General features: G+C 38.7%; 1 protein-coding gene across 4 annotated transcripts in view; it reads right to left on the bottom strand.

The window, feature by feature from the left end:
* Window positions 1-27,983, bottom strand: part of TRPC4 (transient receptor potential cation channel subfamily C member 4) — a 137,316-nt gene that overhangs the window by 10,768 nt on the left and 98,565 nt on the right. For 3 of the 4 annotated variants that reach the window (XM_027892776.1, XM_027892775.1, XM_027892777.1), the window contains 5 exons: window positions 24,765-25,101; window positions 12,417-12,556; window positions 4,160-4,473; window positions 1,755-1,950; window positions 458-652 (listed from right to left, as the gene is read on the bottom strand). In XM_027892776.1, coding sequence (XP_027748577.1) covers window positions 458-652; window positions 1,755-1,950; window positions 4,160-4,473; window positions 12,417-12,556; window positions 24,765-25,101 — 1,182 coding nt within the window. Of the gene's footprint in view, window positions 1-457; window positions 653-1,754; window positions 1,951-4,159; window positions 4,474-12,416; window positions 12,557-24,764; window positions 25,102-27,983 lie in introns of those variants that run through there. The other variant, XM_027892778.1, reaches the window with a different exon arrangement.

The raw sequence follows: 27,983 nt of genomic DNA, 5'->3' as shown, positions 1-27,983 counted from the left end.
AGAATGTTTTTATGGTAAACCGATTTCATTACACGTAAAGAGACAGAGACACAGAGAACATCCCATGACAAATACTTCATATGTGAGTCTGTGGTTCACGATATGTCAATTACACTTGAACAGTGACACTTGGGCTGGAGATCATCAACCAAAAATTCTGGGACTGGTAGACAAGTATACATGTTTGATCTCTTGTATTTTGTATCACTTTTAATCTTTCTTGAATTACCTCTAAAAAAGGCACAGTCATGGTTCATATTGCCTTTGCACAGGGATATGATGCTTTCTTTTCAGTCAAATACACTGACATGAATGTAAAAAGTAAACATTCTCTGCTAGAATTATTCTCTTACTCATATGCACATTATTTGACATATTGGATGCTATGTAAGGCTGAGAAAGGCTCACCTATATAGCAAAGAGGAAGACTAAAAGCAGAGTAAATTCCATTACTTACCCCAATTGTTCCAAAACTTTCAGGCTTTCTTCTGATTTTTTTCTTGCAAAGGTGTCTCCATAACCATTTGATCAGATACCACAGAGACTTTGGGCTTGGTATGACATTAAAAGGAGTGGGCAGAGTTCCTCCCTCTTCAAAGTAGCTCATCCAGAGTTTTGTTCGAGCAAACTTCCACTCAATGTCTGCATGATCCTGCACACAAGAAACACAACATCAGCACAGATATTGCTGTAATTAAGGAGGTGAAATAAACCTCTACAAAAATCTGAACAACTAACTAGAACAACCCTGAAATCTAATGAATTATCTTGCTAAAATACTGCCATCTTCTTTTGAAAGAAGGTCCTTAATGCAATGCAAAGCTATGTTGCTTTACTTCAGCTAAGAGATGGTCGGTATGTAAAGTATACATCCACTTATAAGCATTTCTTTCCCTATCACGAGATTTTAAATTATTAAAAGTCTCTCAGAAAAATTGAAAGGGTAATTAAAAGCAGAAAAATACTACATTTCTAGAAGAAAGATTTTATTATAAACATATTTTATTATAAAAGCAACACATCATTATTCCATATAGATCAGTCTAGTTACACTGCTCTGCATCAGCTTCAACAAATCAGTAAATCTCATGCATTTTCTTAGTAATTGCCAGCACCCAAAATTCACAAGTAAGTTATCCAACAAAATCATGAGGCTACTAAAACTGTTTAGTCAAGTATCTGAAAACTGAAGTTTTCTTTTATTTGTTTGCTTTTGGCATGATCGTATTTGAATTATCGTATGCTGAATCAGTGTTTATTATCCGTAGCCTCCTTAGTAGACAGTTGAGAAATAAAAAATGGGCAAACAGTTCTGACAAGGATAAAGATAGTTTTCATTAAAGAAGAAAACAGGACACGGCTGAATGAGAAGACATGACTTTTTGATGAATTGCTGATGGAACATGGGCATCCGATTTCTAACTCTATATTCATGTATATTCATGCCAGATAAAAATAAAAAAATAACAGCCTTTCAAATGCTAACAAATATAAAGCAGAGACAGAAAAATCCTGGGCAGTCTCTTTTTCAGAAAGGCTCTTGTACAGTGCAGCTCAGGCAGGGCTCTACCCAGTCCAGCTTGGGTCTGGTTTCTGCATCCTTCCAGAAAAGTGCAAAAGAACTAAAACAAAACAGAAAATTTGTTCCAATGTCCCAATGTCCTGTCTGTAATGTTTTACTGACAGAAAAACAGGATCTAGGAGCAGAGAGAAGGCATATATTCCAAATGATTTAAGAATAAACAACAACTTACAGCAATAAGTTGGTAAGAATTATTCATCATGGCTATTAGCATGTTGAGCAGAACAACCAGAGATATTACATTATAGGTACCAAACATGGTGGCCCCAACAAATTCAGTAAATTCATGCCTTGCTTTCACATTGGTGACATAGAGATTGATGAGTCCAAATATAGACCAGAATAATGACTGCAGTGTTTCAAATAATCTGAAAAACAAAACCCAAAAGGAATAGCTTTATAATAATAACACATTTAGTTTTCAGATTGTTCAGTTTTTTGCAAAACACACAAAAGTCCTTGACTTGACTGAGGTGAATGATACTTACCTAGTCAACATAAATTGAATATCTTTCTAGCAAAACAACAGCTTAATGTTTCAAATCTGAACTTATATATAATACAGAATCTAGAAATTAGCCTGTCATCAAAACTCTGATTTTGTTCATACTTCAGAGGGATAAATATAGCTTTAGAGATCTTATGATGGACATCTTCCTTTGAAGCACTTCGACCCTTTGCCTTGACTGAAGGGGGTAGAATAAGGATCCAAAAGTTACTCGGTATTTGTGTTTCACCAGGATCTTGAAGAACTATGGTATCCTCATACCTAGCCAGTTTTTCACAATTCTGGTTTGTGTTGAGAGCCACTGAGATAAAAGGATTTGTATAATTCGAAAGACATTGTTAGCATTAGCATATGTTTTGTTTTGCAAAGAAGGGAGACAGAAAAAAGACAAGCATGCTGTTCTCAAAAGAAACTTGTTCTTTTATAACTAAAGTATATGATATTCCCTTAGGGAAGTTTGGGACAATGGCTAGGAAGCTAGTAACAGTGATGAACTTTGGAAAATAATCCTCTGAAACTAAATAGCTTGAAAAATTTTCACTGTTGTGCAATATTCAGCTACACTATAGTGTTATAAGCATGGCCCCAGCAATGCTTTTTTCTTCTCAAAAGTTTGGAACTAAATTTTCTGCATATCTGGGCCCATATCTTGAGATCAACTGGAGTGAATCTTCCCTGTGGCCTCTCTCCTGCTCCTTCACCCCAATGCCAGAAGCAGGTTACCTACAGAGGATGTGTGGGCCACCAGTGCTATCCCTACCACACCCATAGCAGGGAGGCTGCTGAACTGCAGGGACTCATATCACCCTGCATCATCCCACACTGGGATGTCCTGTCCGGAGATGGACAAAATACAGCACTTTGGTCTCCTTCCCAGCATGGGGTATCATATGTGAAATGTTTCCATGCAACCCAGTACATCTCTATCCTAGAGAGAGAATCTGAAAGGGAATGTCCTGAATCTCTGCTCCTGTAACACAGTGCATCTATCTGAGTGGTAAAGTACAGCTCTGGAGCCTCTTGTATGGTTTACACTTGTTCGGGCACAAATTGAAAAACCATTATTCCACCCTTCCCACAATTGCTGAAAAGGCCCATAAGGCATCACAGTTTGCTTTGGCACCATCTTCTGAAACTAGTACCAGTAGCCCCTGCTATCTCCCAGATTTTTAATATTGCTTCCCTGAAAGTTGAGCTCTGAAAAATCTCCCTGTGCTTTTCTGTTCAGATCACAGAAAATTTAGACCTGCATAGGTGATATTAATACGAAGGAGAAATATGCTGCGCCTGAGAAAAGAGAGTTGATTAATATGGCATAAATGCAGTTATTTTTATAAAATTATCTACCTTGAGAAGCAAGCCATTGGTAATGATTCTATTTTTAAAACAGCCTAGATACACAGAAGTAAGTAGGGAACACATTTATAGCAGGAGTTTGATTCAGGCTGGAAGCTGAAAAATAAGATAGGGAATTAGGGCTAATTTGGTAGTATTTTGGTACTACAGATGAACTAAAAACCAGAATGAAGTAAAACTGATTTTAAAGGGGAAAATAAATTATTTATACAAAAATTAGAATAGAAATTTGATTGTGTGTAGAGTCAGCAGAAGACTGGACTGCATGTTCTTTTCCTGCATCAGTTTATCACATTTACAAGAAATTTTTATGTTAGACAGCAGACTTATTTAATGCTTACAGGTAGACATGGAAGAAATGCAGAGTTAGAGCTGCCTGGATAAGTAAGCCCTGATCTGGTGACCTTAATTCTAAGTATATAACTTCTAATCTCATATATCTTCCTCTTACCTTTATTTTACCTTTTATCTTTCGAGGTATCTTGAATTGCATGGACTTCACTGTGGTATAAGGTGAAATTATTACAGAGTGATGTAGTTTTGTTTTTTGTTTTTTTTTTTTTTTTTAATTTTAATTAGGGTAATACTAAATGTGGTTGTCAGGACAGCAGTGTAATACCAATAGAAAAGGGAGACTCTTTCCTGTAAATAGCATCAAAATGATTAAAATATTTGAAGCAAAAGGGTAGGATAGAAATAGATCAGACACTTACGTTGAAAATGCATTATTCTGCTTTTCACATCGTATTCCTTTGCAGTTGCCAGGTTCATTTGTCTCATAGTAGAAGTACAGCTGGTTCAATCCATTTGCAAAAGCTAGCAGCACAAGGCAGTATATGAAGAGAAACTTCAAAATGTCCAGCAACATTCTTCCTAGAGATATCTGCAGAGGTCCCAGGTGAGAATTTGCAGTGAATAACGAGATCAAGCGCAGGGAGCTAAAGATGTTTGCAATTGCAAACAGGGCCTCAGCCACCAGAGTTGGATGCCACATGTCCCAGTTCTCCCGTGGAACTAACCCACTATACTGAAAACAAGCAGAAGGGAAGAAATTACTCCTCTATTTTTATGCATAAACAAATATGCCAGTTTCTTTATAAGCTGTTCAGTTAATTTGCAGATATCACAATAAATTTTTACAGTAACAAAAGCAAGTCTAAAAATTCTGACAGAACAAAAGGTACAGTTTTGAATACCTGGATTTTTAGAATTATAGAAACTTCCAACTGTAAAATCAGGTAAATGATTTCTTTGAAGAACAATGCAGTGTGGACAGTTATGGATAGAAACCCACCAAAAAACTGGCAAGTAGGAAGAAAGCATTCAATCAAGGAATAAGTATATAACTTAATCACTAATACTAGACCAATAATGAAAAAGCTGCTTATTAATGAACCATGGCAAACTGCTTGTGTGCCTCATTATCAAAGAGTCTGATCCCTGGAACTGAGAGTCTTTCCTATTCCAGCTCTACCAAAAATTTCTTGAAGATGAAAGATATGACTTTGAAATTAGGCTTAACTACTGTGGCAGACTCATTATTATTTATTTCATCTCAATAATCTGTTTTATGGAACATATCAGAGGACAGAATTTATGGTATGAAGCACTCTAAAAAAGAAGGGATAATATAATATAAAGCCCCTTTCAAAGAGGGACTATTGTGTAGTCTGTATTTACCTACTTTAGGCCACAGAGATGCATCCTTCAAAGCTGCTGTGCATGCCCTCAGCAGTAAGGAAGGGACTCCTCTGTGTTACTGGGGCAAGATGAGACAACACAGGCACCACAGCATTTCCATGCCACACTCATCCTCCAAAGAAGGTGATTACTCTCAGCGTGGTTCAAGACCACCTAAGGAACTTGAACATACATAAGTTTATGGGACCTGATTAGATGCATTCCAGAATCCTAAAGAAACTGACTGATGTGGTTTCCAAGTTGCTCTCCTTGATACTTTAAAAGTCATGGCAGTCAGGTGAAGTCCCTGGTGACTGGAAAGAGGGCAATATTGCACTCATTTTTAAAAAGGGGAGAAAGGAATACCCTTGGAACAACCAGCCTGTCAGCCTAATTTCTGTGCCTGGGAAGATCATGGAACAGATCCTTCTAGAAGCTCTGCTAAGGTACATGGAGGACAGGGAGTTGATCAAGACAACCATCACACTTTCACCAAGGGCAAGTCCTGCTTAACTAATCTGGTGGCCTTCTACAATGGAGTGCTTGGATCAGTGGACAAAGGAAGGGCTACAGATGTCATCTATCTTTTGTCCTTTGACACTGTCCCCTCAACCTCGTTCTTTCTAAACTGGAGAGAGATGGACTTGCTGTGTGAACTTCCTGGTGGATAAAGAATTGGTTGCATCCATAGAGAAGTGGACAACAGCTCGATGTTCAAATGGAGATTAGTGACAAGTAGCATCCCTCAGGGATTTGTGTTTGGACCAGTACTGTTTAATATCAATGACACAGACAGAGGGATTGAGGGCACCCTCAGCAAATCTGCAGATGACACCAAGCTGAGTGGTGCAGTTGACATACCAGAAGGTCAGCACACCATTCAGAGGGATGTGAACAAGCTCAAGAAGGGGGCCAAGGAAACCACACGAGGTTTAACAAGACTAAGTGCAAAGTCCTGTACCAATACAGGCTGGGGAATGAAGGGACTCTGTAGAGATGGAGTTGGAGTACTGCTGAATGAAAACTTGGGCATAAACTAGCATCATGTGCTTGCAGTCCAGAAAGCCAACTGTGTCCTGGGCTACACAAGAAGTGCTGCCAGCTGGTCAAGGGAGGTGGTTCTGTCCCTCTACTCCCCTCCGGTGAGACCCCACCTGCATCCAGCTTTGGTATCTTCAGTAAAGACATAGGCCTGTTGGAGTAGGTCCAGAGGAGTACGATGAAAATGATCAGAAAGTTGGAGCACCTCTCTTCAGAGGAAAGGCTGAGAGAGTTGGGGTTGTTCAGCCTGAAGACAAGACATCTTTGGGGAGACCTTATTGCAGCCTTCCATTACTTCAAGGGAGCTTATAAGAAAGATGAAACAGACTTTTTAATTGGGTCTGTAGCAACAGGACATGGGCTAATGGTTTGATACTGAAAAAGGGTAGATTCAGACTAGATATAAGGAAGAAATTTTTTATGACGAGGGTGAGGAAACACTGGTACAGGTTGCCCAGCAAGGTGGTAGATGTCCCATCCCTGGACACATTCAAGGTCAGGCTGGATGGGGGTCTGAGCAGACTTATCACATTGAAGATGTCGCTGCTTATTACAGAGGCACTGGACTACTTGACCTTTAAAGATCCCTTCCAACCCATCCTCTTCTATGATTCTGTGATTCTATGATTCAAATTGTAATGGAATCTGGGCAGGGTGGACACTGATAGTTTGCAGAGTACTCCACCACATCAGGGTTTCTCTAAATGATTGGTAGTACATGAGCAACTGTCCCAGTGCCTGACAGCAATCCTTGCCCAATGTCATTTACTCATATACAAGCAGCCATAGCAATTCACATATCTGTGGATTTGTAGATCAGAACTGCAAAATAAGAGAATAGTCCATTAAAGAGTTAAGAATTATTCAGCCTTACATTTAATTCACTAGTAATATTTGCTCTCTACAGAGCAGGGAGCAAAATCTAGACCTGCTGGAGTCATGGATCAGTACTCTCTGCATTAGACTATCCTCTCCCTAATGATCATGCTGTAAAATCAAGTCTTACTGCATTTGGAATTATAGCACGCTCTTGTGCCTCATCCACTAGTGCCCTTCAGTTCAGTTCTGATTGATTCAAGATCAGTGATGAAAAGCAGGCAGGAGAAAACAGAATTTAGTTACCAGAGACAACAGCTAAGAGATAAAATAAGAAGAAAAAGAAAAGTTTTTCAGTGTTTATTGAGAAGAGAGAGCTGAAAACTCCTCAGCGTGGTTCCTACAAGGTTTTTCTTTGAATAATATTACACAATGCAGTATTGCAGATTCTCATGGCACTTTTATAACCCTCATAGCTGCAAACTTGCACCTATTAAATAACTAGGAACAATTATTGGTAGAAACAAAAGATTAGGGGCTGAACTTAAACCTGAGCATCTGAGTAGATGCTCAGACTGCGGAGAAGTACACTAGGTGTGCTGGGGGAATAATTTTTACTAATAAAGTAAAACAAAGAACATATTTGGAAACTCAGAAGAGATGGGGGTTTTGGTAGACAATCAAAAGCATCAAACTGCAGACATGAGGGAAAACAGTGGCAGATTCCAAGGAAGTTACAGAAGAGGGGGAGATGGAAGAAAACTAAGGAACTCTTCTGAGAAAAACATAGAACTACAGGAAACTGGATAAGTACAGCATATGATATAGCAAGAGAACAAGGATGAAGTTGAACGAATCAGATGTGGACAGCCATATCTGTGCTCTCTGTCACCTTGTTTTGCAGTCAGCAAAGAAAAATGAGCATTTCTAGAGTACTAGGAAAGCAGATATCCCAAACAGGTCAGATGAGTTGCTCTTTTAACTTTCTCATTTTCTCCTCACTGATTGTTGGGGAAGGGGAGAGGCTGTCTTACAGCTGAAGTCTGGCTAGATGTATACAGTGTCACATTTTCTAAAAGTAATGATTTTGAGGAGAAAGGTGAAAATACAGGACTTTGTGATGTCCTGTATCAAGACACAAAACTTGTTTGTTAAAACATTCACAAAAGATCAAATAACCTCTTATTTGTAAAAATGGAAATCAAAGGCACAACTATGTCATTTCAGCTTAACAAACTCTGCCTTTATTGGGCCCAAATTCTTCCTGCATGTGTGGATACAATTCCAAAAGTGTCACAGTTGTAAGCAGAGAGTGATGGCTGTTATTTTAGTTTTGAAGAAACATTATGGAAGAGAATGGAAATACTTGGGAAAAAAACCAAGAAAGGTGAGGGCCTGAGAAATAAGTTGGGAAATTATTTGTGAAATATATTAACTGTAAGAAGACAGAAAGAAAATAATGAGGATAAGAGGACTCTAGCAATAAAAACCTACTGATTTTCACTAACTACAGTAGCAGATGCTGAAAAGAAATCTAGAAATATCAACAAAAAATCTAGAGAGCAAAGAAACTTCCATGAGAAAAGGAAAATAAAAAGAGGAGCAAAAAGACAAGGTACACTAAAATCAGGAACAGTGACAATATGGAAAAAAAAAAAAAAGGGAAGAAAAACTGTATCGTAGGGTCAAACAAGTCAAAACATCCAAAATTGTAGTATTTGTTCTCTCACACATGCTTGTTGATGTTCTTCTGTTCTACGTATAATAAATAACTGGTTATTGTTCGAAGGAATGGAAAATGGTAAAAGCAAATATAGTAACACTGAGCTTGCTGTAAATCATGATGTTGATACTCTGCAGTTCTCTATTATTTTGTGACCCTGATGAATTTCTGTCCCCACTTGAAATGCAAACAGAACCTTCTGACATGTAACCATCGCTTAACGTGATTAAATAATACCTATAATTGGCTCGCTGGTTGAAGAAAATTTACATGGCACATCAGTGGAAAATTAAAAAGAGCAAAAAACAAATTGAGCAGCATATAAATAGTAGAGTTTAAAGACAATATATGATGCTTTTGCTATGTCACCCAGGGCATACAAGATAGTAATTCTTGATCCTTACTCAAAGGAATTCCAATGCAAATCTAAGATCCATTTGTAAGAAAAAAGCTGAGTGATCACTGTTTTCACATTAAAACAAAAGACATGATCTGTAGATCTTATGAAAGCACCAGCAGAGATCAAATAGGCATGTAGATCAGGCTACTTGAATGTTTAATGGGCTGTCAGACCTTGGTCAAAGGTGACCCCCCTGTTTCTGATCTCAAAAAGAAAAGTTAAATAATATTAATTTCAGGAAAAGTACTTTAAATCCTTCCCTGAGAGGTCATATGTAAGTGTGAACTCTTCTATTTTAAAATGTATGACTCAATCTTTGCAGTCATTATGCTAAATTTCAGAGCAGCAGTAGGAAGGGGGTAAGGGGATGACCTTGCAGAGAGCTTTAAAATGGTAACTAGTCTGAAGAATTGAGTCCATAATTTCTCAGGGACAGAGGGGTGTTAATCCTCCTACATATATGGACATTTGGTCTCTGAATCTGGTAAAATATCAATCAAAACCATTTTACAATGCAAACATGTAAGAAGATGTTAGCTTCTGCAGAACTGGTGGCAGAGGAGATACATAATTTTATTTACTACGGAACAAAGTAGACCTGACACAGTTATTCTTACATCAGTAAATATTGAGACAAATAATGTACTTTTAGTTACTTTTCAGACTTCTTTCCCTGAATAGGAACATGTTTCTCTACTAGTTCTTCATGTCAGAGCTGAGACAAATTATCAGTAATATGAACTTTCTAGCAGAATTGGAAACAAATAGCACTAGGTCCAATGATCAGGTTTAACAAATATTTAAGACAAAGCAAGCAGGTTCTGCATAGAAGTTGGCACTGCACCTAATTTTATAAATCAGTACAAAACAAACTATCTTTCAAAACCATAAAAAGAACCATTTTTTCCTAAAGTACCACGATTTCTATCTATAACCCTCCATCAAAACAAATGTTTTAGTTAAAATTTGTCATCTTGTACTTTCAAAAAATGTCTGACAATGCATTATTTATTATGACATTTTTATGGAGAATAAAGCATTTTCAGTGGACATACTGGATAATTTAGAAAGACCTCACATGTTGATACACAGAGACAAAAAGCATAGCCCTTTAAAAATTATGTGATGTACTCATTTTATTTGAATGCTGGCAATGAAACTGATAACTTTATCTTAGCAGTGCTCTCATCCTGAAATTAAATGCTTTGGTGTATTTTACACTATCCCATCAGCTGCTGTAAATATCCATCTACTTAACTACCGCATCAGTCAGAGAGCCTTAAATGGGCAATAAACACTAAGTTTTACTCTGGGAATATTTATCACAGAGGAGAGCAGCATGAGGGTACTCATAATTTTATTCAAGGGAGCTGGTCAAAATGGTTTTTTAGGTGTCTTGAGCCAACTCATATGAGTTTATATATTTGAATCAATAAATACAGAAAAGCTGTAACTTCAGAAAGCCTATCTTGCAAGGCTTAGGAAAAGAAAATCAAAGCTTTACAGCAAAACATATTGATTACATTTGGCCTCTTCTCAATCTCATCTGGCACAGTGGTAAGGAACTCTGTTGTAGGTATGTGAAGGAAATGTGGCTGGGTATTAAATCACACTTGCATTAGTCTGTTCATTATATCATCATGTGTTTCAGTTGAATACCACAACTGAGGCTTTTTAAAGGAACAAAAAGGTTTTTAGATACAACACTGAACATGCAGTAAAAAAATAATAGCTGCAGAACCAAACAGTGCTTTATGCACTGTGTTGATTACCACTGACATGCAAGCATTACTTCAGAGAGTTATGGATGCACAGATACTGTCACCTTGGAATGTGATTGCCGTAAGCAGAAGCTGTCTAGGAGATGAAAGGATTATAATGTCTTCTAATTAATAATATTCTTAAGTGAATAATTGGTCAACTCCAATACTTTGGAAACATCTGTTTCAATGAACTGTTCACTTTGTTACATGGGAAAGTGAAATGACTATTTATCTTCCAGTCACTTTATAAGGCGTCCTTGTGTATAAAAAGGCATTTCATTATCTTTAGATGATAGCTTTCCACATTTTGGAACACCTTCCTTTTTCAGAGAACAGCTCCAAATTTCTTTGAGTAAGAAGACTTCCAAAGGTTTGCAGTCAGAGACCCAGCATGCCAAAAACCTTTTGTCAAAGGAGAAGTCTGGTGTGTCACCATATCCCAGGTCTTTGCTCACCCTTTCTCCTGGCCGGCTGACACATGGACATTTGTCAACAGACAAAAGAGTACAGAAATTAGAGGTTCTCAAGTTCCTCTACACTTATGGCAGGGCTGCAGCAAGAACAGCTGCTGCTTGAGGGGAGGAGGCTGTAACTAGCTACTTGATGGCTCTCTCCTTGGCCCAATCAAAAGTGTCTTGGCAGAGGAAAGACTTTCCTTCCATACATACAGGCTAGTTGGTGGCAGGGTTCTTGAAAAAGCTGAAATACAATGCTGATACAGTGGCCAGCAAAAATGGGCTTATCTTTACTTGGATGTGATAAAAACTCTGCGACATAGGCTAAGAAATGCTTTAATTTCCTTTCAGATGTGGTATCCTTGTGCTCAAGACCATTATTTGATTAACACATTTCATTTTATGAGGAATTTCTAACATACTATGGATTCATGTTGAATGCAATACAGAATGTTCATACAACATATTCTATGGCTTTGGAAAGAATGGCTGTTCTGCAGGAAGATACTTCAAACAGTGAAATATAAAACTATTCACAACAAGTCCAAGAAAAGGATGAAAAAAATGAACATAGCCTCAAGTGACCATCTAATCCATTTTAGTTTTACTTTACATGTTGCATTTATGATATATTTTCAAAACAAATCAAAATTTTCACTTTATTTTCCCCTCAATTTTGAGTAAATATGTTGCTAGTAGTCCTGTCTGAAAGCTCTGCATGGTATATAAATGTGTCTTAGGGGTAATAATTTCTTACTGAAAAATAATCAAATATTAACAAAAAACATAATTGTATGCAAACAGTATAAAACATTAGTAATTTTCCTTTTACTTGAATATAACAGTATGACAGTTCACAACAAAATAACAAAAGATTGCATGAGGCAAGAAGCAAATAGCATAAAACCCAATGTTTTCTTTGCTTTTATACTCTTCTAGCTCCTTATCATTGCTGCAGAGGATTCAATGAGCACATCATACATCTCTTGCATTGCTAAACCTGGGCAACTCTAAATACAGAGGAAAGACTGAAGAAGTCTCATTTCATCTATTTTAAAAATTTTGATGATTTAAAAAAACCCAAAACTTTACCTTTGAAAATGCAACAATTTTCAAAGAGATTGTTGCTAAGTACAAGGAGTTCATTACAAAATCCATGAGGTTCCACCAATCATGAATGTAGTCCTGTAATCCACCATCCCACATCTGTTTAATTTCACCCCAGATAAAACCTGTAAATAGAACACAATTCATTAGGCATGAATATTAAATTAAAAAGGCTGTGACTATTCTAGACACTTATCTTTAGATCTAGACACTACAGATTGATTCTCCTTACATCAAGTATAAAGGGTAGGTGGATAAGTGCTCTAAAAACCAAACAACCAACTCTCCCCCCAAAAAACACCCCCAAAATAAAAAAAAACCACAAAACCCCCCCAACCACCCAACAAAAAAACCCACAACAAACAAAACCAAAAAACATCTGCTTGTACAAGGGCCATTTCTTTGGCTTTCTTCAATCTCTTTTTCATGGTATCCTAAAAAGTATAAAAAGGGTCTTAAAACCTGTCACCAGTGCCAAGTCAGTCCTTGGCAACCAATGTAAAATAATTCAAATTGAAAAATTTATGACTTCAGGAGTCAATCTAACACATTAATTTATTTTGATTGAAACATACACAATAAGGAAGAGAATTTCTATTGTTATTGTTAATTCTGAACTAAAGTCTTGCTTTTCCATATGAAAGAGTTGTGTCTTCAGTAGGATGTTTTTTATTGATACTTTCCTTTGGGACATGAAGGAATGGAAACTGCTTTCCAGGTGTGCAGAATACACATTGTGCTAGACGCAGTGAGACAGAAATATTCATTCCCAGTGGGAAATCTTGCAAGTTGTTTGACGTGAACTTGGTTTAACAGCTTCAGAGACAACTGTGTGCAGACTCTGTAATGCTATAAACACTAAAACCTCTCTGAAGAAGATATTCCACATTATTGTGTAATATGGTGCTGTGGTTTAACCCCACCCAGCAACCAAGACCCATACAGCTTCTCACTTACTCCCCACCAGTTGGATCAGGGAATGAAACAGAAGGGTAAAAGCTAGAGAACTCATGGGTTGAGATAAAGACAGTTAAACAGGGAAAGCAAAAGCCACACACATGAGAAAAGCAAAACAAGGAATTAATTCACTGCTTTCCATGGGCAGGCAGGTGTTCAGCCATTTAGCAGGAGAGCAAGGACCCAGCACACGTAACAGTTACTTGGGAAGACAAACACCACCACTCCAAAACTTCCCGTCCTTCCTCTTCCCCCTAGCTCATCATACTGAGCATGATGTCATATGGTATGGAATATTGCTTTGGTTAGTTTGGGTAATCTATCCTCGTTGTGTCTCCTCCCAACTTCCCATGCATCCTCAGTCTCCTTGTCAGCGTGGCAGTACAAAAAGCAGAAAAGGCCTTGGCTCTGTGTAAGCACTGATCAGCAATAACAAAAGCATCTCTACATTATCAACGCTGCACTCAGTACAAAGCCAAAACACAGACCCATACTAGCCCCTATGAAGGAAATTAACTCTACTGCAGCTGAAAACAATACACATGGCAATAAAACAACATGGAACATTTAGATGCATTTTTCATATTATTATCTACAGAGATTTTTTTAATAACAATACCATTGCAGTTTTAATTTTTTCAAAGAATTATTTTCTTATAGGAATTCCTTACTTGTATGTTTATTAGAGGGAAAAAATTCACCACAAATAAGGCCAGTCTCTCATATAGATGTTGAGATACAGTTAATTCAACATGGCTTTTCTACACTTGCTTATCACATGTTCTTTTAGAAAATGTGGATCAGATTTTGTGCAGGGGCCTATAGAGTTCTATATCTCTAAGCTTAGTCTGAGCTTGTCCTTGGACCTCAACACCTTGTCTCAATGGTGTTCTAGATGACTGGATGGAAAACTTCTGATTTTTTCACAAACATACTCCCTAAGAAGTGATACCTGGTCTATTCTTGTTTGTGCCAGGTAGGTTTTTGAGTTATTACAATTTAATTTGGCAGTGGTTTGGCTTGATCTTTGTCTCCTGATTGCTTTCAAAAGAAAAAGTTCCCTGCCTCACTAAATTCTGCCCTCAAACCTCTGACACACAGTCCCATCTTGTTTCTTTTTGTCATCACAGTAACCACAAAGCCTCAAGAGTATTTGAATCATCTGACTGATCCAGCAACCTTCATCTTCATAGGATTCATTTTCAGCCATGTCACCATCACCATTTCAGCATTCTGCAGAGCTGAGGCAACACATTCTGAGAAAGGACGATGCTGGGAACATGTGGTCAGGAAAGTGGGATATACTCATTATACTGTCTACAACAGCCTAGACAAGTTGATCACAACTCTCTCTATAGTTTAGAAGATAAAACTAATAAACAAAATATAGCACTGTTCTGAAGCTAACACTTATTTTCAAGCTGCAGTTATGATGAGTCGCAGTGAGAAAAGAGACGAACATGACTGCATGGCAGAAGTCAATATCCACTGTATACTGCTACATTGCTGCTGTTAACTGCCCAAGTGCCATCACAAGGGGAACACACCTTCACAGGGCTACTAGGTAGGCTCCTATATGCCTGCCTTTTTAAGCCTGTGAAATGACTTAGCCACTTACTCTTCAAAGACCTGGTCACTCATGACACATGCATGTGAGTATGAATGTGGTGACAGCAGCTTTAGTTCCTCCTTCTCTCCCCAGTCCCCTACAACCTTCACCATGCAGGACATGAACTTATGAATGTTCCTGCTTGCTCTTCTACCACCTTTCAGACATAACATGTTAAGCATTGTTAGGTCTTAAAAACAGCTGTTTTGTGGGTTGCAATATAGCCTTCACATTTCAGACAATGCTCCAAATCACCCCTGCTCCACCTGCAGAATAACATAAAAATCACTGCTATGCTCAGGAGGAGACCTGGCTCAAAGCTCAGAGGAGATCTGGAGCTGAAGGCTGTCTAATACAGATACAGCCCCTAAGTCTCAGTGTTAAAGAACAGTGCCTTGCTCTTTTTCATTTAATAAATACAGTTGTAGTTGCAGGGTCTTGATACTGGGAAAACTGCTATGGCATAGAAAGCAGACAGTTGCATTGATAGAAGATCCCCAAATAAAAAGGCTTTGTAGAAATAAATATACACATAGAATTAAATGTGTTTTTAAAATACACTTTAAAAACAGAGCATAAACAGCTTGGGATGAATAATAGGCTGAAGGCTTAAACAAGAGGCTCTAGGTTCATTAGTCTTTTGCCAAGATATGCCATGGTTCACAACCAGTCAAAGACATGAACTGACACAGACCACAACAGGGCTGTTCTCTGTAAGACTGTTGCTCAGCATCATATGCTTTGACAGCGCTGCCTAAAATATAATAGGATTATGTAGGGATTGAAAAAGAAATGCTGACTAACGCTGCTGTATTTGATCTGTTTTGTGAGTGAAAAGCCAGACTGTTCCCAAGCACTTCCTGGGCCTCAGAAAATGAAATGTAATTGTAAAGTTGACATTAACAGAGAAATACAGACCTATTATAGAATAGTGGAAGAAAGTACATGGCTGTTGTAAATTTGATAATTTTGAATTAGAAACACGACTAATCCAAGCTACCAGCAATTCTGAAGTCATTCGGCAGCTGAAAGTTCTGAGTACACTTTGACATCGTAAAAGTGGTGGTTCAAGACAACTTTAATGTTCATCCTGATGCAGGGCTTATTCTTTTGAAACAAACATCAATGCAAAACTGAAAATCCTAGATTTTTGGCTGTAATGCAGGTGTGATAGTTTAATCTTCTTGTCAGCCAAAGCATCTAAGTGCACACTCCATATATAAATGCACTTACTGAGATCTTACGTGACTCCACAGAATTTGAAGCTAGGCTGATGGATGGATGCTACATTTGTGACAGCCACACAGTCCATGTATGCACAGCAGAGCTTCCCAGACATGAATTTTTGAAGGCAAATCTTGGTACAAAGTCCTAAGATTGACTGCCCAAATTCACAACTCCAGGGCAATCTCACCATGAAAGCTGTCATCAGCCTTTGCAGCTACCACGTCTCTATGGCTAGGTATCCTTAGGGGTGCTCCAGTGAAGAAATGAATGCTGGGAGAACTGGGATCTCTGGAGCTCTGTAAAGCCTCCCAAGTGTACCTGAAGGGCTATCCTAGAAAAGTGTATTCTGAAAGCCCAGTGCCTTTATGCAAAGCTGAAGAATTCCCTAAGGCCTGGTAAGCTTACATGATGAAGCTATTCTGAGCAACAAACCTCAGGGATTTCAGCTGTGCTGTTTAGGTTTGATTTACGGTCACATAGCCAGAGGTATTGATATCTTGTGGATCATACCTGAATCTTTTTGCAAGAAGGAAGGGTCTGGGGGGAAGAAGTCAGTCAGCTCTTACCTTCAAACAGTCTGACACAATATACCAGTTTTGTTCTGTTATATTAATTAGGAGAATCAGGAAAAAAACCAGGAAAATACATGTATCATTTAAAAAAAAAAAAAAAAGAAATAAGAAATCCAGAGATAAAAGTGGCATTATCTCTGACCTTGCACACTTTCATTTTCTATTTAGAAGATTTATGGATAGTTGGATACTACCTGACTTTATTATGTAAGGAGACTTTAGGGCAACTCCAAAGCATGACCTGACATGATAGAAGAGGAGACATGTGGTGGCAAGACTGTCTAATAAAGGCACTGTTACAGGTACAAAAGATATCTAGAGTCCAGACACTGCCTGCTTATTAATGCATCAAAGCAGCAATGTGATCACATGCTGTTAGAGCTCATGTCAGAGCTATTTATTCAGCAGCAAGAAAGGTAATGTCTCAGCAAAACAGAGGGGACATAACCAGCTTGCACAGAGGTGCTAGGGTAAAGGAAAGAGGAATCAGCCAAATACAGGGGATAGATCTGAAAGCAAGAGCCTTTTAGACAGTCAGGTTGGGGACAATTTATTGCCCAAAACCTTCTTTAACTCTCTGGGGGGAAACAAGCATCTGCAAGGCAATAATCCTGTCATCTGCAGGTGGGTCAATCTTCCCACTGACTGAAAAGGGAGCTATGAGGATCAGGCTGAATTAAAAGCGATGTCTAACTTCCAGGTGCCTCTATTTAGCCGAAATAATCCCACTTAGAGTAGATTTCACTATTTTAGCTGGATATTTTTTGCTATATACTGTTTGTTTCTTTGCTCCGTGTTTTTCCTATCTCTTCACACCAGCTAGATTTCACACCTGCCTCTTAGAGCCTCACCTTTCCATTCCATGCTATTATCATTTATTGCCACTTACACAAAAATTATCGACATTATGCAGCTCTTCCACCTCATTAATCAAGGACCTAAATTGGAAAGTTGAGGGTGAGACTTTCAAACACTTGCTTCATTGTTTATAACTAGATATTGGAGCAGTAAAAGAGAAATAACAGCGTGAATATTTTGAAACGGACTCAGATGACAGAAACAAATTTCATTAAATGCCCCATTGTTTTAATGGGATGAAATAGACATAAATTCAGGGCAGAAATCTCATAGACCACATAAGGCCTTGGGAATGCCAGACACCATGGAGAGGTTTTGTAAAGCACTGTGATACATGCAAACTGATCAATGCAACCATTTGACTGAAGTTCACCTTGCCTGAAGAAAATAACTAAAATATATCAGATAAAATAAATGTGGAGAAAAAAAATAGAATCTGTGTGCTATGTATTTGCTAAGTACTTTTTTTGCAGTAAACATTTTGAAACATTAATAAAAAAAGTTCTTTCTCCTCAAATAAACCCTATATATTGTAAAATAAATATTATTCAAAGTAACAAAACGAACAGAAATTAAAATCCTTCTTACTGAAGAACAAAAGGCACTGAAATAAGAATGCTCTTAGAAAAATAACATCTTTCGTTAGATTTATAATAGTAGTAGATATCACGTACTACATATGATTAATGTGTAGATATGTCAATAACTATACACTGATAACAGTAGCTTTTATTTCAGATATTTACCTACAGATTTTGTTTTGAAACTCTATTTCCAGTCTTGAAATGTTTGGATAATAGACACTGAAATGTCTTTTCAAAAACATGGACTCGCTTTTCATAAATTAAGGGTCCACTGGCAAACCTTGCAACTTTCAGCACAGGCAGCAGCTCAATACTTTCAGAAAAGTTCTCTGTCTCTTTGAATAAAGCCTTGGATTAGACACAATATCTTTTTCTAGTGGTAGCTAACTTTCAGATGGAAAATATTTTTGAACTATCCTGTTTGATTCATTATAGCATTATAGCTACCCAGACCTGTAATTTTACTCTTAAGGAACACATTTCAGTTTCAGGCAAAAGATACAAATAACAAAGAAATAACTTCCCCATGAAATCCATTTAAAGGTGGTTTAAGTTCTAAAACAAAAATATTTAGATACACCCTGTCTAAATTCCTATCTTTTACTGAAACTTGAGCAACTGAGAAAAACAATTTTCCAGCAACAGTGGTATTTCACAAAAATTTATGCCATCTCCACAACACCGCCTTTTGTTGTTTATAATTATAATTACCATTAAAATACATGAATAATAACATCAAAATTTGCCAGAGAAAGACATGAAATGCAGTATCCTGTACTATGTTTGGTTTCAAAAAGATTTGTGGATCCCTAGCTAATTTTGGCCTTACCTTTCCCACAAAAGGTTGGTTGCTCTGTGCTATTTTTGTTCCTTACCATTAAGTGATGGGAAACAAGGGGTTCTTCGAGGTCAACCTCTGCATGCCAAGATCAACAACAACCTTTTGGTATGTTTCTTGGAGAACATATTTTTACTGGGCTGTGAAATCATTTAACTGACAAACTTAACTTTGCTCTACTATGTGATGTGGAGTTTTTCACAATTACAAGGAGTGAGACAAGCTGCTAATGATCTAAAGTTCTCTGAAGACAAAATCATTCCAGGGAATTCCATGAGCATTGATGAGGCTTGAAATAGCTCTTCTGCTTTACACTTGGACTAATGAACCGATCTCTGCTGAAGGTATATAAAGGTAATGAGGAGTGGAGAGGTATCCTGGCATAATTCAGGGGCTCCCAATCAATGCGGGATATTTTTTTAACAGAGTACAGCTATTTCAAGAGACCATGCACAAATTCAAACACACGCCTTCTGCTTTTCTCTGCAGAAATGGCTGTTTGTGAGGGGAATAACTGTGCACAGTGTCAGGGTCCTGTGTCAGGTCAGGCAAAGAGGTACCAAAGAGTTCAGAGGAACCATTTGATGTCTGATCTCTCTTTCCAGAAAAGTTATATATTTACAAATACTTTTTAAATTTATGATAGATTTTCACCAGAATACCAAAAAATGCACATGGCTACCCATATTTATCTGGAGATAGTGGCACCATTGAAAGTGCTTCCCAAAGATAAAGTCTTCTGGCTTTTTTTATCATCACCAAAACAAAACATTTTTCCTTTTTCCTCCATTTCGGAAATGGCAAGACAATTCTAGGTCAAATCTTAAAAGTACAAAAAGCCACATATCAGCCAACATCACCAACAGCCAAAGAATAAAATAAATCTATACATGTTATCCTCTACATCTGTTCCTGGCCCATGTCAATTAATAATAACTGTTTCATTTTTTACACAACACTTTCTTGACCAAATTTAGAGGATGATGCAGAAGGCACTGGGCACCCCATGATCAATTATTCTGAAGCGTCTAGCTGTGTCGTAGGTCTGCACGTACATTGTGCTAAGTACTAACAAGAATGTACACTCTCATATATTCCACCAGCAGTTTGCTAACCACAAATGTCTGCAGTTTGCACGGTTCCCAAACATCTACATTCTCTATAGATTCACATACTCCAACAGTATAAACCATTCTGACAGAAAGGATGGGGAATGCATTGTTCAAGAGATCCAATAAGGCTGCATTCCTGCTCCAAGCAGTCTTCTGAACAATGTAAATACAATGAACATTCAAGTTCATTGCCCATTGCCCATAAAAGAGCAAAAAACTCATCAGAACAAATTTGCCTAGAAAATGTTCTCTTTTGCTGCAGCCACCCTGAACAGCTGGAAGGGAATTTTTTAAACACAACTATTAAACACTGAGTTTGTCTGGTTGATGGCTTTCTCCTCTGAATTTTCTATCATTCTCTGGTGAACCAAATGCTCACTGCAAGGACATTCAGTACTGCTATGTTTTAGGCCATGGTTTAGGGCAGAAGAACAAGGTATGACAAATCAACAGGAATCACTATGATCCTTATGTGAGCTGCAGTAAAAGCACACAGAGGGTAAAGTTGGATCTTTTCCAATTTTCCCTTTGCATCACTGCTATCATGGTCAGAGGCTTCTCAGCAACTGGATGGGGAATTCGATGATGGAAAATATTGTTCTTCCTAGCTTTCTCCTAAGATAGTATTCTTAATTTTCCTGTTATTTTTTTTCAGTGGTGATAGATTCTCAAGTATAGCACACAGGCCTATGTTTCTGTAGTGTGAAGCATCTTTCATGCTTGGCAGATCTCAACCAACAGCTAATTAGAAGAACAGAATTAATTTTCCTTATGAGCCAAGGCTTGTTTATTATTTGTTTAGAAGCAAGGATGGGAGATTCTGACTCTTCTTACTGATTTTTCCACAACTACTTCTTAAAGTTATAACAGCCTTGTTATACTGACTTATTGTCACATGGATAATCACCACATACTGGAGCACCACTTGTGCAATCATCTAATCACGTAAAAGACAAAATTAATGCAGAAGTTTCCTTAAGAGACTTTTTAAATGTAAAGTCGATAGTCTCCATGGAAATGCAGCAAATACAGGTTTTTCCTGCAAGCCTCCTACTCTAGTGACACTTTTAACATGTGTTAATTATGCACAGTCAGCTTTCTATTACATAGTAGTAGGCAAATGCTAACTACTATTTGATCTCTGGAGAGCTCAGATTGTTATGGATAATGTTGAAACTCCTTAAATTTTATGAAATATTTGTACGCTGAAATTCATGTCGACAAGAAGGCTGAAACATAGAGCACCTCTTCCTCTCTTCATTTTATGAGAGGTAACTATTAAAATGCAAACTACATGCAGAGCTATTTGAAGTCAGAGAAAAGTAAAGAATTCTCTTGTTCAAAATGTTAATAGTTTCGACATGCAGTTGCTGCTCCAGGATAACCTTTACTCTGGGAAAAGTATTTACTTGGTCATGTTTCCAGTTTCAAAGAACAATCACCCTAGAGCCAAGTAAGTTTTGACTCAAATGACAAAATTTTTTGTCTACATTCAGAAAATGCAAAAATATCTCTATGTACCTCATATTTAGTCTCCCTTGTGTAACTGAAGAGTGCTTCATTTACTCTTTTTAAGGATATTTAAACTTGCTTAACTGTATAGTTTGAAGACAAGAAACAAAAAACTAAATTGCAGCCTGTAAACTAACCTTAGCTTATTGAAAAAGACAGAAAAAAAGTATTAAGCTTATTAAAAGATGATTAGACTACAGCCTGTATTATGTGAAAAGGAAAAGAGCAGGTTTTGGCTGAGAATCATTCCTTTAAAAACAACAATAACTCTCGAAACCAACCAACTAAAATAAAACCCACAAAAAAAAAAAAAAAAAAAAAAAAAGATCCAAACAAACAAAAAGGCTAAAATAGACACATTCACCACATGCTGGAAGCTGAAATGCCCTGTGGAGATGTGTGTGTCTCCTTCAATGATAGGGGGAATTTAGGTGCCTAATGAATTGCCTGAGATTACTATTGGTGGATCTGGGGCCTTATTATTTGGGTGGTGGGCTAAGGCACTACAGCAAACAAGTTCTGAAAGCTGAACATAGAAAATGTGAAACTGGAACACCAGGAAACCACTAGTTAGGAAACACTAGAGATCAGTGTGTAAAATACATCAGTTTAGATGCAAGAGATTTTGGAAGGGGCATTTTCTCTGAACATCACAGTCGAGATAAACCACAAAGTATTTAACCACACAGTATCTGACTATTGATCTTTATCCATGCTTGTGAGGTTTTGTTTATGCAAGAGTTTCCCGTGACTTGACCTGTACTGCTTGCAGATGAAGGGTTAGTTCAGAACAGGCAGTACTAGTATAATCTGGCCATATGTGTCTATACTGCAAATATTAAAGTTACTTTTAGAAATGATATGCATCTTGATAGTCATAATCCTCAGGGTTAACGGCTTCTTCAACCAAGTGCTTTGGGATTTGGGGTTACTTAAACCTCTTCCTAAGTAAACAAATCTGTTAGAGGTTAAGGGCAATGGAGGTTCTTCCCTTTCCCACTGCATGTTTTCTGGAGAGGAGCTAATCACCAAAATTTTAGTATTGCCTTTACCAGAAACGAGCTCCTTGTCCTTCTCAAACTGTGCTTTTTTCTCTGGTCTCTGTTAAAAGACACATTAATGAAACAGTCCACTTTGGCATGTCAAGGTCTACATATCAGCTATGCATTTGTTCTTATTACCCTTTAGCCTTGGGATACTATAAAAGCAGATACCGACCACCTGCTATTTTGGGAGAACAGACAGAAAAGCTACTAGTATCTCCTCTTCTATGCTGCATGGCACAGAACAGAAGAGCCCCCGACTCCTCCTCAGCAGTGCAGCATTTATTTCTAAGGAAGCAATCTATCAAGTTAATGATTTTCATATTGGTTTCTCATTTCTTGATATTACAAAACCAGGGAAATTACTTTGAGGAAATTTTTTTAAAGTATTAAAATATGAAACTCACCTACTGAAGTTAGTCTGACTTGTCTGTAGGAAACATCAGTCCAGGAAGCCTGATGGATTGAATAATTCTTTCGCAATAATACTAGATATTGTGGGGTTTTTTAATGTAGTAGAAATATTTACCCAGTAAAGGACAACACACTTTACAGTGAAGGCTGGTGGTGAGAACAGCTGTGCTACCATGGGGGAAATCTCAGAAATCAGTTCACTTGTAGAGGGCAAGCCCTTCTGACAGACTCCCTACAAGTAAGTGTACAAAGGGTTTTCAGTCATGCATACTTGTTCTCCTAAGTGAAACACAGATGTAGACCTACCTCCTGCTTCCCACAGTGCTCTACCAAGGTAGAGGAAAAGCCACTGAACAGTTGTTCTCTGGAATATCAGGCACTACCAATCAGTGTATTATGAATTCAACACTGCATTGTAAATTATACAGGATCAATGATACCAAAAGCCTTGTCAGTTTCATTGTTCTAAAAGAACCCGGGTGTTTCGGAAAAAGTGAAGAGACACTATCTTAATGGGAAGCTCTGGGAGAGGTAACAGTATCAAAATTGTACTAAAATTTCAGAAAAGTTTGTGCATGAACCTGTCTATGTGATGACGATTTTAATGAATATATGAAACTTAAATTCTTGCAGTTAAGACTACTAAATCCCTTTTTCTACAAATTAATTTCAGACAAGACAAGTATGTTTGTCCTGACCTGGTCCAACTTGTATTGATTCTTAAAATAAGAAACAGGGAAGAGACCACAGTACACTGAGAGGTAGACAGGCAAACGCAGGGAGGACCTAGGTTACTTCTAAGATCACAGGACGAAAGGAAGGAAGAATCACACAGGAAGATGTTTAAGGATGACATGGTCCACACAAAGCAGGCTTCCAATAATGCCAGACCGAAATTTTTATTTTAGGCTATCAGGACATAATGGTAATATTTTCTTCCATTTTAAAAATGCTAGGGAATTTTCTTATTCCTTCTGATGTAGAACATTTTCTTTTAAGTTGCATGACAAGTTCTCATCACTGTTCTTCCACAGAAAAATTACTCTGCATGCATATTTTAATGAAAATACTCACTTGAAAATGCTGGTCATCATATTTTCAATAGATGGGTCTGTCATATTAGAAGGAAGCATACTGTAGGTAACTAAGTTTAATAATAACACTTCAAAAATTACATTATGCCTCATTCCAATACATGAAAAATAATTGTTGTGGCAAAGAGATTCTTTTTTAAAAGAAGACTAAAAAATTAAAAAAATGGGCACTTACAAGAATCAGAACAATTTCTGGCTTGAAGAAAATCGATAATAAAAAGAATAACAATATGTATATTTCAGGGCTCTGCTTAATGACAGGAAGGAATCCCTGATACCCTTTTTTCCCCTCACTGTAATATATGAGATGGTGAAACTCCAGATTTTTAAACTCTGCTGTTTTTCTATGTTGTCAACTACTCTTGCTAGGTATTGGAGGAGATAGACCATTTGCCTGCTTTGGTAGATCAATAATTCATGCCAGAACTCTACAGTATCCTGCCTCAGGAATGCATGGCAAAACCACAGGGGTCAAAACACTTTTCACTGTATTTTCTTTAGTAATACATTTACCCAGGACCCACGGTAATATCATCCACTCGACGATGGTTGGCGGCGGTCCCTGCATGCTCAGGTCTGACCTGTCGATGTGCTGAGAGGCGAGCAACAGCAGGAACAGAAAAGTCAAGTAGGATGCAGTATGGCAGATAAATTTGATAAATGGCTTTCTGATGAACAGCCCTAATGGGCTTTTGGGAGCTATCAGGTAGCACACAGAGAAGACTGGAAAAAGGAGTCCTATCACAACACATGTCAACATCTTCACAGCCCAGTGTCGCCTCCGCCATCCGGGGAACTCGTCGTACCAGCGGGACGCGAGCAGCTGCTGGCAGTTGGGCTGGGCAACAAACTATGGAGAGAAGAAAGGAAGACAGTTAGTCTTTTTTTACCTCTGTAAAGTTCTTTGCATGCTATGTCTGTTAAGTAGTTTTTAGACAGAGATTAAAAAAGAAAAAAAAAATCCATAGCCTGTGCAAGCTCACCCATACTGACAATACCAGTAAGACAGGGCCAGGTCAGCCTGCCTTCTTCAATGCAAAAAGTATAGTACGAAGCCATCAGCACTTACTTTTCACAATAAAGCTTCACTTCCCCATACAAGGAGGTAAAAGACTGCAACGCAAGTATTTCCATTATTTAACTAGCAACACTTCTGGAGAATTCACAGAACAGGAGGTGGAAGTCAATATGAAAACGAACAGCACAACTGAAATCTGTAGTCAGTGAAACTGAATTCTACAGCCCTGAACAAACTCTTCGCATTATGTTTCCTGCTAACTCTCTAAAAATCAGGCTTACATGCTTTAATACTGACAAAACTTTTAGAGATCCATTACAAAAGTCTTTCACAATATGAACTAAGCTCTACATTCCCCACTGTTTCACTAACCCTTGGCAGGATATATTCCTATCCTGTGCAATATTTTATGCTCTCTTTTCCTTGATGGGAATTCATGTTTGAAAATATGATCCTTAAAATTTAATTTCACAAAAAAAACCCAAGCCCATATTTAATATTTCTCAGATAGTTTTTCAACAAAGCTTCAAGTACACTTCAAGGTTTTATGTCATACTTTTCTCTGATCCCTAGTTCCTATTTCCCTAAAGTTTTCTTTTATAAAGGGGACATGGAGTAACCATATGCTAAAGTTGATACAAAAGGCATAAAATAGAAACAAACAAACAAACACACACAACCCCCCACAACAAAAATAAAATGCCAAAAATCAAACCAACCACATAAAACAAACTAACAGGCAGGGAAAAAAAAAACAAACAAAAAACCCAACAACACAAAAACAGAAAAGAAAGAAAATAAGCATTTTTATTCTGTTACTGTGGTGGGTTGACCCTACTGGGTGCTAGATGCCCACCAATGCTGCACTATTACTCCACTCCTCAACTGGGGAGGGGAGGGAGAGAAGATATAAAGAAAGGCTAATGGGCTGAGGTAAGGACAGGGAGAGCTCACTCACCCTCACAGTTACCATCACAGTCCCCATTACAGACAAAACAAACTCAACTTTGGGAAATTAATTTATTACCCATCAAACCAGAGTAGGATAAACAGAAATAAAAGCAAATTTTAAAAATAGCTTCCTCCCACCCCTCCCTTCTTCCCAGGCTTAACTTCACTCCCGAGTTCTTTATCTCGACCCCTACAGTGGTGCAGAGGGATGGGGAATGAGGACTGAAGTCAGTTCATCACACATTGTCCCTGGTGCTCTTTCCTCCTCAGGGGAAGGACTCCTCACACTCTTCCCCTGCTCCATCGTGGGGTCCCTCCCACGGTAGATAGTCCCTCATGAATGTCTACAACATGAGTCCTTCCCTCTGGCTCCAGTTCTTCATAAGCTGCTCCAATGTGGGTCCCTTTCCATGGGGTACAGTCCTTCAGGAACAGAGTGTTTCAGCATGAATCCTCCATGGGTTCACACATTCTACCAGAAAAAGTGCTCCAGTGTGTGCTCCTCTCTTCACAGGTCCCTCCAGGAGCCTGCACCAAGTGCAGGTTTCCCATGGGGTCACAGCCTCCTTTGGGCATCCACCTGCTCCAGTGTGGAGTCCCTTAGGGGCTGCAGGTGAGTATCTGCTCCACCATGGACCTCCATGGGCTGCATGGGGACAGCCTGCCACAGGATGGTCTTCACCTTCTGCAGGGGAATCTCTGCTCTGGAACTCGGAGCACCTCCTTCCCTTCTTTCTCCACTGACCTTGGATTCCTGAGTAGAGCTAAGAGCTGGGAGAAGTCACTGATTAACTCCATGGGCAAAACAGACTCAAAGTGGGGATATAATACTTAAATTTATTACTAATAGGATAAGAGTCAAAGACTGAGAAATAAAACAATCCTAACAATTCCTTCCCCCCACCCCTCCTTCCTTCTCAGCTCTCCCTCCTCCCCACCCCAGTGGTGTAGGGGGATGGGGAAGGGGGTGGGGTATTGTAGTCAGTTGTTTCCCATGGGGTGCAGTCAGGTCTCTGCACCCCTATGGGTTCTCCAGGGTCTCCACCTGTTTCACCATGGTCTTCACCACAGGCTAAAGGGGGCCACAGCTCTGAGTTCTTCCCCTGCTTCCATGGGGTCCCTCCAATAGGAAACAGTCCTTGATGAACCTCTCCAACGTGAGTCCATCCCTCGGTCACCAGTTCTTCCCACACTGCTGTCCCATTGGTCACTTCTCCATGGGGTGCAGTCCTTCATGGATGAGCTGTACCGACATGGATCCACCACAGGGCCACAAGTCCTACCCAGGAAAAACTTGTTCCAGCGTGGGTTCCCCTCTCCACAGGCCACAGGTCTCCAGCAGAACCTTGCTCCATCCTGGGTCTCCCATGGAGTCAACAGTCTCTTCTATGCATCCACCTGCTCCAGTATGGGCTCCTCCATAGGTTGCACGGGGGTCTCTGCACCCCGATAGTCCTTCATGGGTTGCAGGGGCCTCAGCTCTAAGTCCTTCCCCTGCTCCCTGGGAAGGGGGCGGCCCCCCTCCCCCTCCTGCTGCACTGACCCTGGTGTCTGTGTTGTTATCCCATGCTCTCACTCTGCTCTTCCTGGGCTGGAATTTCTTCTGCGTTCCTCTGTTCTTAAATACATTATCACAGAGGCATTACATGCTTTCTAATTGGCTCGGCCTTGGCCAGCAGCTCCATAGGAGCAGGGGAAGCTTCCAGCAGCTTCTAACAGAAGCCACCCTTGTAGCCCCCCCCCCCCCCCCCCCCCCCCCCCCC

Source organism: Empidonax traillii, unplaced genomic scaffold (genome assembly GCF_003031625.1).
Source record: "Empidonax traillii isolate 1590-97213 ecotype Southwest subspecies unplaced genomic scaffold, ASM303162v1 scaffold367:size622293, whole genome shotgun sequence".
In the NCBI taxonomy this organism is placed as follows: Eukaryota; Metazoa; Chordata; class Aves; order Passeriformes; family Tyrannidae; genus Empidonax; species Empidonax traillii.
This window is presented reverse-complemented; position numbering and strand designations above follow the sequence as displayed.